At 43.6% G+C, this 11,811-nt stretch overlaps 1 protein-coding gene across 1 annotated transcript in view; it reads left to right on the top strand.

Moving 5' to 3' along the window:
• Positions 1-11,811, top strand: part of LOC117586136 (potassium voltage-gated channel subfamily H member 8) — a 56,921-nt gene that overhangs the window by 29,139 nt on the left and 15,971 nt on the right. The window contains exons 3-9 of the mRNA XM_034276032.1: positions 1,408-1,536; positions 4,465-4,575; positions 4,729-4,848; positions 6,678-6,815; positions 10,099-10,343; positions 10,644-10,872; positions 11,147-11,310. Coding sequence (XP_034131923.1) covers positions 1,461-1,536; positions 4,465-4,575; positions 4,729-4,848; positions 6,678-6,815; positions 10,099-10,343; positions 10,644-10,872; positions 11,147-11,310 — 1,083 coding nt within the window. The 5' untranslated portion in view covers positions 1,408-1,460. The remainder of the gene's footprint in view (positions 1-1,407; positions 1,537-4,464; positions 4,576-4,728; positions 4,849-6,677; positions 6,816-10,098; positions 10,344-10,643; positions 10,873-11,146; positions 11,311-11,811) is intronic.

The following is an 11,811-nucleotide window of genomic DNA, read 5'->3' as shown; positions in this document are numbered from 1 at the left end:
CCAAAGAAACTTGAGCGCTGTGCAGCCTCATGGGGCAGAATGTGAGCAGCAGCTGCCTGCCGAGTAGCATCAGCTTAATCATGTGGAATAAGCCGGAAAAGGAAACGGCACACACACACACACACAGAGAGACATCCATGAAATCATATGTTCCCCTGCTCTGCCACCTGCTCTGCCCAGACCCTTGACACACCCACTCGACAGGTTGTTGCGGAAATGTTGGAAATTAAAATTTTGCGGTCTAACCAGACATCCCGACATATTGTGCATATCCCGCCGCCCACCCCAACTATATCCACCTATGTATCTGTACCATGTGTGTTGTTCGGTTCGGTTCGGTTCGGTTTGGTCCTGTGCCATGTAATGGAATATTAATCAAGATTGCATTTGCGGTCTAACTGAATTTGTGCCCAGGTTAGGTTAGGGGTAAGCGCTGTGGACAGGCAATTGCGAAAGTCTTTATCGGCTGCTGGCATGTGTTATCGGGCAAACCTAATGAGAATCAGTGTGTGGTGGGTGGTAGGTAGGTAGGGTGATCCACGCAACTAGAAAACTAGAGGAAATGGAAACTCTGATATCAAATTTGTTGCCCCAACTTTGGCTTGAAAGCCAAACGTCAGGTGGGATTTTTGCACTGATTAAAGAGTTCCGGGGTCTTATGAGTTCCGCTGCGACCTTTACAGCAGCGAATAAGTGGAAATGTCATGTTCTGACGCATTTTTCTTGCTTAAAAAATTACTTGTCTCTGCTGTCTCGGCCTCCTGCAACGCCCTAATGCTTGGCCCCAGTGACGTCAGCGATTGACATTCAACGCCAACGATATTCTTATCGCACTTCGACTTTTCTGTCATTTTTGTTCCACGAATATTTATCAACAGCTGTTGGCGTGGCTCGAGACTCGGTTTATTAGTGGAATTTTGAATACTCTAACTGAGGGTATTGAGTGTTATCAATGCATTTGATAAGCATTTATTTATATCATTAGAAGACTGTCCAACCTGCAGTCGTTGCTCTTTTTAGTTGCTGTTTTTTCTTGCCATGTTGCTCCCAGAAATGAACATCGACACCTGCACACACGAACCCGAGTATGCCTGAGTGTGGCACACAAAAATGAACTACCAAAACGGAAACAAGTCAATTGATGTATTTGCAACTTGTTTGTGCTTCGGCTTCGGCTTGTGCTTGTTGTTGTGGTTTTCCTTTTCCACATTAGTTCACTGTCTTGTCTGCCTGTAGCATAAAAAAGTGTGGAACAATAGTATTTGCATAAATAAATTTACATAAATGAAAACACAACGCAGGGGCCATAACAATGCGTTGGGTATGAAAGGGAAAAAGCCAATTAACAAAATATATATACAAAAAATAGAATATAATAAAACTATATGTTTTGTGTATCTTTTGCAGCATTGCCACGACCTAAGCAGCGCTTTTATAGGCGCACCGGCCCCACCATTCCCATGCCAGCGCGCAAGGGGCTGTTAGCGCCCCAAAACACATTTCTGGACACCATCGCCACGCGCTTCGATGGCACGCGTAAGTGAAATATGCTAAGCGAAAACCCACACTCATGTATGATATTTTGTAATGTTATATTTATGACAATTTTTATTGAGAACCCTCCCCCTCCCCCCCCCGCAGTGGGAGGAGCCTTGGTGCGCTCAAGTCAACTGCTCGCATTTTCGGGCAAGTCGTAAACAAAAATCCACATAAGAGATTTCCAGCAGTTCTTGCCAGCAGTCCTGCCTGCTGATACTGTTTCCTAGCACGAGGGACCCACCCCACTGTCTCTGTTAAGTGCTGGCGCATTGGGAGAGCTGCCGTTGGAGCACAAATTGTTGCGTCTCTACCTCTGTGTGTGCTTGTGTGTTGTGTGTTGTGTTTGTGGGTGGATGGGTGGACCTTATCCATATTGAAATCAGCGCATAAAGCTTGCCGAATGCCCCAGTCGACAGGGGAAATTAAAACTATGTGTGTGTTTGTGTGTGCACACACAAAAATATTTGTTGTGTTTATAAAATGCACAGGAAATAGACTCTCTTCGATCGATTTGTTAACAAAAACCAATTTTTGTTGCATTTTTAAACGTTTTAAAGTTGCGGAGTAATTTTGAGGTAGTTTTCAAAGAGAAATGGGAAAAATATTTGTTTCAGTGTAACTTTCTGCCTCCTGATCGGCGGCCCGCATTGCTTTGGCAACGAAGGCGCAGGGCAGAAGCCTCAACGGAGCCTTTTTCCATTGAGAGAAAAAAATAGAATGCTTTACAGTAAATTAAACTGTGCAATTGTTTGGCTGCCTTTTGCATGCGGATATTATTTTAAGCCCCCCTCTTCCCTCTTCCCACTTCCCTCTCCCAGCCTCATTTAGTTCTTCGTTCGTTAGCGTTCTCTTCGGCCTCCAACTTTCTTTGCTTGCTCTTTCCCACCATCTTCACCATGCGTCGGCTTTCGAGGGGTAATGAAGCAAAGCCGCGTTAATCAGAGAGCAGCATAAAATAAGAAATACCCAGAGCAGACTTCCCCTCTGACATAAAAAAAGAGATTTAAGCTGTTGACAGCTAAATAATATTAAATACCTTAGCAACCGATGACAGGACACACACACACGTGTCCGGTAATCGTCGACCGCCCATCAAATAAATTAATTGCTTTTATTTGTGTTGCTTTTTGTCTCTTTCACGCACAAAACACAACACTTGGATGGCGATAATTGTCTCTGCAAGTTGTCACAAATTCTGAACATGATGTGAACTTTTCCCCCCTTTCCCATGTTGCACTTAGCCGAGGGGGTGGGGGGGGATTAAAAGGTTTTACGAGGCATAAATAATAAAATGAGCATATTAAATGAGCAGCAGTCGAGTCAACTAAGCCCCAGGCTCAGGCTCAGGCTGTGGCTCCTACTCTGGCTGCCTCGATGTCTCGCCGTCTCTCTGTTTGTGCTCGCAACTCAAACAAAAATACGAAAGTAAAATTAGTTAGTTCTTGCACTCAAAGATCTTGATACCCTGGGAGATTTATCGTTTAGTTGATTTTGATTCACTTTGGATCAATTTGCGGCTTTGCAAGTAAATATTTCGAGAGGCAAAAAGGCTTTGTTCAACTTTGTGTTGATATGCAATGCCAATGCTGCGTAAATGCCAGTGGAGTCACTGATGAGATTCTCCCATTGGATAATGTTGTGCGATGTCACATATTGAGCCAATTGGTTTGGCCCTGGCCCAGCGTACACCAAAAAAGTATCAAAGTAAAAATCAATTTATGCATAGTTTGCTGTCAGCTCCTTCTGGCATTCAGTATATGGTTATTACACACAGTGAAAGCGTTAACATACAACGCTGAAAACAGGAAACAGCAATTAGCAAATAATACAATAAAAAGCGTTTAGTTTTTTGTTCACCTTTTCCCACTGTGTGTGAGCGAGATGCGCGCTAATGGTCGTAATTGTTATATAATTAAATTACGAATTGCACTTAACAGCACGAGTTGTGTTACAACATATTTTTGTAGTTTTCAAGTATACAATATTAAGCAGGAGCTTTGATGACACAGTTGTTTTGATTGGCAACAATTACGCGCATATTTTTGCCTGTTGTTCGCTCAATTGTCCTGGAATTGGATGCACTTTTGGGTAGGGAAACGCCAATTATTGTACACCAAACAAACTAAGTAAATTGGTTTAGATTTCAAAGAAATTTGATTATACGCCATAAATGGAATTACATTGGCTTGTTACACTTCCATGTAAATGGATTTCATTTTACGAATTTTGAGTTCGCATTCAGGGCTGCCATTCATCCGGCTTGCCGTTTCTGCTCAATTACATTTCATTCAAACACAGATGACTCCTGTATCCCATTGTGCTGGCAATTATAATCCTGATATGCTCTCTATTCAAAGACTCTCAGTTGCAGCCTAAGGATGTGTGTGTTTGTGTGCATCTGCAACTGTGATGTGAGCTGCTGAAAGGAAAGAACTCTTTTGGAATCCAATAATAAATGCAGGGGCTTCAAGAATCACTGCACTCTGTGCTTTGTCCAAGTTGGAATAAATCTTATTTTTTTTGGTAACCCCTCAGGTGGTTTTAGGCCACTCAGCCTCGCTCTCACTCTCAGTGAGCAGAAAATTATCCACATTGGCACAGCAAGAATTTCCTTTTGTGCTGCATGCGTGGTGGGAAATTCAATTAAATTTCGATTGTTCGGTTTTTGAGGTAACTACTCCCGTGCTGGCACAAATAATAAAACAAGTGCAAATTTCCAAGACTGAAGCCCAGCCAGGACTTGTCCTATTGCCGTTTATTTGTCGGGACAATATTTCATGACAAATGAGAAGCGGCTAAACATCACCCAGAGCCTCCCAGAACACATTTCCAACTCCAACTCCAACTCCATTTCCATTGCCATTTCCATCTGCTATTGTTCTTCTTCTAATTCAACCCCATTCTTCCTGTCGGTTTCCTTTACAGACTCCAACTTTGTGCTCGGCAATGCGCAGGCAAATGGCAATCCAATTGTTTATTGCTCGGATGGGTTCGTGGATTTGACAGGATATTCACGCGCTCAAATTATGCAAAAGGGTAAGAACTGTAGGGGGACTGCTGTGCAAAACACAACAGAACGGGACAGGAGGGCAGAGGACAGGCCCAACTTATTTAACACTTGAATACTCATTTGAATGTTTTGTGTTTGTACTCAATTGTATTCAATTGTGTTTGCACAACACGAAACAGGCTGCTCATGTCATTTCCTCTATGGACCGGATACGAAGGACGAGCACAAACAGCAAATTGAGAAAAGCCTCTCCGCCAAAATGGAACTGAAGCTCGAGGTGATTTTCTACAAGAAAGAAGGTAAGTCAGTCGCCAGCGCAGGCAGAATGTTTGCTGGGATGGGTAAATTACAATGTGCGCGAATGTTTTGAAAATTGTTTTGTTTCTTTAATTTTGTTTTGTGTTTTCTCTACTTTCTTTTGTTCTTTTGTATTTTAATTAAAAATTTTAGGAAAATGAGAGTTGGAGAGTGTCATAATTCGTGACTAACAGAAAGGAAATTATGTTTTGTGCTTGCGGTTGTCCGATTGCTCGTAGTAAGCACTGAAAAGTTAAGCTCTCAACGACCCAACAAATAACCTAAAAAAACTCTCTGTCTGCTTTGCTTACTCTCTGGAAACTGCACATGCATATGCATATACCCTCTGGCAGCTTAATCTCCCTCTCTCTCTCTCTTAGTCTCGTGTCTGGTGCAGCTTATTCTCTGCCGTACATTCGGCTGCTGTAACCAACACACACACACACACATACATTTGCGCCAAAACATAATCGTAAATCCATTGATGGGTGGAAGAAAAAAAAAGCTTAAGAGGACTGCAAAACAGACAATCGCTGCAAGCATGAAAGCCATTTCTTTTTGTTTTCTTTTCACTGATTCTTCTTTTCTGTCTGCCTATGCCATAGCTTCAATTAACACGCATGAATTGCTGTAAGAAACTAACTGTAAATGATCGGCAGCAACCGTGAAGCCAGCCCAAGCTTAAGCGAAGAGAGTGAGCGCGTCAAGCTTAAGCGAAGAGAGTGAGCGCGTGAAGATGATTAGCCAAAGAAGTAAAACTCTCTTTAATTAATCACAACGTAACGCTGTCACCGTTTATTCATATACAGACAAGATAAATATATTTAAGCTTTTTTTGTGGCGCACAAAAGGATTATTATTGCACAAAGACGACAATGAAAAGTCGACAATCAATTGTAGTATCACCTGCAGAGTTTTACTGTCTGACAGGAGAACCACAGCCACAGCCATAGCCACAGCGACAGCCACTGTTTCTTATTCCCCACTCCCTTAGTGCCCTTTTGCCCAGTTTTTGCCTTTGACTTGTAATTTAAGAGAGTCACTCACCGAGGCAGACAGTTAGACAGGCTGGGGAACCCTGTTCCTGATTGAGTTAAGCGAGAGACAGACTTCAACTAGTTGCTGCCCCCGCGCGCTCAGATGGTTGTTCGCCTTGCGGGACACTCCACAAATCCATCCCCCTTCCCTGCCTTGCTCTGTGTACACAATACATTTTGCTCTTAAACATTTTCTCACGTCCCTTGCGCGACATTTTGTTCCCTAATGAGGTCACGATTAATCAGAGGACAGAAGATGAGCCCCGGAGAAGGATAAGTAAATATATCCATCATTGGGTGCTTGGGAGTATAAGTTTTCTAATTAGCGAAACGTTTAAAACTTTTAACAAACATAGACCATTCCCCCCGAGTACCCCGCTCCATGCCCAGTGCGTCCTGTGGAATATTATTAATTATGCATCAGCTGTGGAGCAAGGGGCAAGGGCTGTCTGCCCTGGATAGCATATCATCGAGGAAGCTAATTGAAATGCAGTCCACACAATAATTGTGGTCTAATTGAGTTGCCATGCAATTTATATATTAATTTCAGCGCACTTGCAAAGCGTTTAACAGCTAATTAAAAATTGGGTCAAGCCTTCGGCGGAATGTAGGTCGCCCGCCGATTGAAAGCCAATCTCATTTGCATTGCGGTTTTTGCAAAATGATAATCAATAGCAGACACGTCCACAGGAAATTGCTATAAATACGTACAAATATAAGGCTATAAATAGTTCTCTGATGGATGGATAATTAACCGACACTTTGGCTCTCGTTTCTCACTCGCACTTTTGCAGGTGCTCCGTTCTGGTGCCTCTTCGACCTTGTGCCCATTAAGAACGAGAAGCGCGATGTGGTGCTCTTTCTGGCCTCCCACAAGGACATCACCCACACCAAGATGCTAGAGATGAATGTGAACGAGGAATGTGATAGCGGTAAGTACGCCAAACAGGTTAATACCATCGACAAATTATAGGAAAACCTGTATGTCGGAGAAATGTACCTTATGTACATAACATGTACATAATGAATGCACTTACTAAACACCCAACCCAAACTAACTCCAACTCTGCCTCGTGCGAACACACAGCCACAAATGAACACCGCACAAAACACATGGAAAAATCAAGGGAAAATTGAAGATACTTTAATTTAGTTTGAGGACAGAAAAGCCCTTCTACATTTCATAGCCAACTCTTTATTTACGATCTGCTCTTGGGTTTGGGTTAACGAATTTTCGGTTAGTTTCCTGCTCGTGGTTTGGCTGGCTGGATTGTGTGGGTCCCGGGTCCACCTTTGACTCTGTCGGCGCGTGTCCCTGACAGCTGAATGTATGCGTGGCACTATATTTTCACATTAATTTAAATGTGGCTTTGCGTTGCGTTGCGTTTTTTATGCGCGTTTTAAGACTTGCTACACTCTGATTTGTGGCCGTGCAGAGAGTTTTCGTTTTCGTTTTCGTTTTCGTGGCTGCCAAACCGGATGCTGCGGATTACTTTTGATCTGCATGAATTCGCAATGCTAATTACCCTCCAGGAATCACATTATATATTCTGATATTTGGTTGTTTTCCTACTGCATTTTGAGCATTTAAGATTGCTGCTTGACAAGACATCCTGTCCAAGCGTCGCATTAAAGTTTCATAGTAGTCCTTCGAACACTTTTTCCCAGGAGCTCAATCCATGCATTTACCCTAATTAACCTCACTCGGCACACAGTGCACACTGTGAGGCTTTTAGCTGGAAATGTCTTTGTGTGCTGTCCCGAGTTGTTTTTCCAGTTGAGCGGCATCAAATATGCCCAGCTGCTTAATTCTGGGAATTAGTTAGACACAAAAAGTTGGACACACACGTGTGTGTTGGCCGTATCCTCCCATGGGGCGCACAAAGTTCCCTAAAATATTGATGCACAGCAGCAACAGAATTCTGACAGAATCGCAACTTACTTTGGCACGTCAAGGGTTTTTGTGTGGGGGTATTCGTTGGGGTATTTAGAGGGGGTATTAAACAAAAGAAAAACGTGTGTCTGCCACCTGACCTTTCCGCTGCTTTTCCCTGCTTATCCTTGAAGCTTGATTACCATCGTTATTTATCTCTGCCGCTGCTATGCTTCTGCCAGTGGAATCGTCAGTGGCACAGTCCATGCAAAATAGTGCTAAAGCCACTTGAAGCTCGGCCAGATGCAAGAGGATTTAGTGGCCAGCACAAGCTGACTCTCAACCCAAACAACTTCAGAGCATGGAGCTCTGCCTCCTCTCTCTAGTGACCTGAGGTTGAAGCTTTAAACTGAACTGGAAATCTATCATTCCCCCACATTTTTAAAGTACATCATTTCTAGCTGCCAAATTGGTTTGAAATCTCTGTATGGGGAATGTCTGTCAGCTGTCGATGTCTACCGCCTGTTGCAGGCAGCGTTACAAGTTCCACGTTGCATCCTGGCTGCTGCCATTAAATGTCCGGGGAAACACACATTTCCCTGACAGAGAACATGCTGTAATGAATTGCATTAGATTGTCTATTGAATGCCACAAGCACAACAACGAGCGACCAGCAATGCAGTTGACTATAAATTTATTTGCCATCCATCTTGTTGCCCAGACTGAAGCTGTTGCCTGCGACTGTTTGCTGGGAGTTGAATTAAATTTTGGTTAATTTATGCAAATGAAATTAACTCGCAGCCCAACAAGCCTTGACAAACTCAATTTCCGGCAGAGTTAAGCAGGCTGGAAAATGTTGAGTGCTGATCCACATCAATTGCGAATTAATGTTGTCACAAAGACAAAAGGGGACGGACGGACAGGACTGGGCTGGGTGGAAATGTAATTAGGCGGAGAATACGGCAGACTAATGACAAAGCTGATTTTGATAAGGTACATTTCAAGTCATAATTGTCGCTATCATCGTTATCGCCTTGACAGTGACAGTTATGTGATGATAATGATGATGATGACCGTCGTTTCACACATCATTAGGCCTCACTCCGGACCACTGTTGTGACACTCGAATGCTTTGCGTTTAGTATATTACGTTTAAGTATTCCACGTTTTTATGAGAAGTATTTCTGCTCGCATACAAAATGTATACATATAGGTAAATATTTTTGTATGCATTGAGCGTAAGCTGCGTTGAAAGTTCCTTTATTTTTGTTGCTTACCTTTTTTTCCGACTGAAGTTGCTGCTGCCCTGGCAACGGATCACGGAGGTGCCGGACAGCGCTTAATTGGCATTTTGATATGAAGGCAAAAGTCCGACTGGACTGGACTGGACTGGACTGGCCAGTGGGCGGTACTCAAAATTGAAATCAAATTTATAGTCCCCTGTGGACGGACCGGTTCGGTTTTGGCTCGGTTTTTGTTGGCGGCTTATTTGCATAATTTTGGTGATCCTTTTTCGTAATAATTAGTATGCTCTGGCGATGGGAAATTCATTTTGGTTGCTATTTTTCACCATCAACCTAATTGTAATTTATAGCATGTCGCATGCCTCCCAGAGCCTGTTTTTGCGGTTAGCCCCACAAATAGAATTGAGTTCAATTTAATGAGCTTGCCTTGTGGCTGCGGCCGGCCGCCTACGACTTTGCCTTGTTTACACAACAAATTTATGGGCGACTATCGAGTGGGTTCTGGGGGTGGACATTCTTATCGGCTGGGCCCTGAAATATGCTGTTTGCTCTGCTTGATTTGCCGGAATGTCCGGGGCTGTACAAATATTTGCCCAACACACCAGCGGACAATAATTAATTGTTAAATTCTGACAACGCTTCGATGTTGGTATGCACAGCACTTGATTCAAGGAATCTGCAAATACAATAAATATTTCTACATACGAGAGCAAGGAAGACACGAAAAACACTCACTACACACACACACACACACACACACAGGCACAGGCCTTAAAAGTTAAAATTAAACTAAAAAACCATTTGACTCCCCCGCTCCCCGCTGTACAGGTGCAAAATAAAACAAAAATAAATAAGAAACATTATAAATATTTGAAAATTAAATGGAATTCACCGTGTCTTATGTGTACAATTCTATGTGTTCTCTCTCCTTGTGCTCTTTCTTCTCTTAACACCGATACGGTAAATCATTGTAATTATATAACAACAACCCAACACCCAAACCCACAATCCTCCCCACTACCGTTACGCCCTCAAACATTATCCTCATTATTTTGTTTGGGTTTTTTGTTGCGACTCTGTAAGTTTTTGCCCTTACAGCTGCACTGCTGGGCGCTCGGTTCCGGGCCGGGTCCAATGCCGGAATGCTGGGCCTGGGCGGCCTGCCCGGGCTGGGCGGGCCCGCGGACAGCGATGGCGATGTGGAGGCCGGCGAGGGCAACAATTTGGATGTGCCTGCCGGCTGCAACATGGGACGCCGACGCAGTCGTGCGGTCTTGTACCAACTCTCGGGGCACTACAAGCCCGAGAAGGGTGGTGTCAAAACCAAATTGAAGCTGGGCAATGTGAGTATGATACCCGGAGGGTGATTAACCGTAGAACCAACTATCAGCAGGAAAAGCAACAACAACAGCAGCAGCAACAATCACAAAGCCAAACCCGTTGCGCCACACGTTAAATTAAAACCAAACCTTTTGATGTGTTGCACGGGGTTTTTGGTTGTTGCTGCCGCTTTGCCGCTTTGCCGCTCCTTTTTTGATAATGGTTGCGGGGGGTTTTTCAATTAACGTGATTAAAGTCGCTCTGTCGGACTTGCTTTAATTCACTTTTCATGTGAAATTTGTGGTTTGCTTTCACATTTGCAGAACTTTATGCATTCAACCGAGGCACCATTTCCCGAATATAAAACACAATCGATAAAAAAGTCACGCTTGATTCTGCCCCATTACGGTGTGTTCAAGGGCTTCTGGGACTGGGTGATACTTTTGGCCACCTTCTATGTGGCCCTAATGGTGCCATACAATGCAGCGTTCGCCAAGGCGGATCGACAGACGATGGTCTCCGATGTCATTGTGGAGGCGCTATTCATAGTCGGTGAGTTTTTCCCACACACACAGAGTGCTGAGTCCCACACAACTTGGACATTGTTGTCCTCTTCTTATGGGCAACCTGTTGTTCGGGAGCAACAATCATCATCATCATCATCATTATGATGATTGGACTTGCTGCCTGCATTCCCCATTGGGAGAAGGAAGAGAAATTGAATTGACTTTGTCTCGCTGGAGCGAGACTTATAAACATTTTATCTGTCGACCGTCGACCGTCGACCATTGTTTCACCGTTTACCTTTATTGCCATTTTATTGCAGATATTCTGTTGAACTTCCGCACGACCTTCGTCTCGCGCAAAGGTGAGGTCGTGTCCAATTCGAAGCAGATTGCCATCAATTACTTTCGAGGCTGGTTCGCCCTGGATCTGCTCGCCGCTTTGCCCTTTGATCATCTGTATGCCTCCGATTTGTATGACGGTGAGGTGAGTAATCCTCCAAAGGCTTCTCGAACAGCAACAGTTGCATGAGTGCTGCTTTCCATTATTAATGCCAGATTTGCATTGGCCCAAAATGTGTGCCTTGTACGGGTTTTATATAAGCAGTTTCAGCCACTCTTAATATGATGAATTACTTTGACGGTTGTTAACTGCGAATTGTAACAATTTGTTGAATGAATTTCGGAAATCCTTTTGCGGCTTGCCCATTCGCTTGACTTTCCTGCCCCATGGACATTAATCATTTATGGCCAGAGCTTCAAGTGGTAAATGGACTTAAAATATTTGCATAAAACTGTGTCGGGCCACATGCAAAATGCATATTCAAAAGTTCACAGTTTTTGCCAACGGTCGCCCAAATCCGATTATAACAAAAACAGAGTGTGGAGTACGGCATGGTACAGTTATCTAATTAGCATGACTCACTCTCTCTCTCTCTCACTCTCTCTGTGTGTGTGGGGTGATTAACAATGTGCACACACAGAGTGT

This window comes from Drosophila guanche, unplaced genomic scaffold (assembly GCF_900245975.1).
Source record: "Drosophila guanche unplaced genomic scaffold, DGUA_6, whole genome shotgun sequence".
Lineage (NCBI taxonomy): Eukaryota > Metazoa > Arthropoda > Insecta > Diptera > Drosophilidae > Drosophila > Drosophila guanche.
Note: the sequence above shows the minus strand (reverse complement) of the source record. Positions and strands in the feature narration are given on the sequence as shown.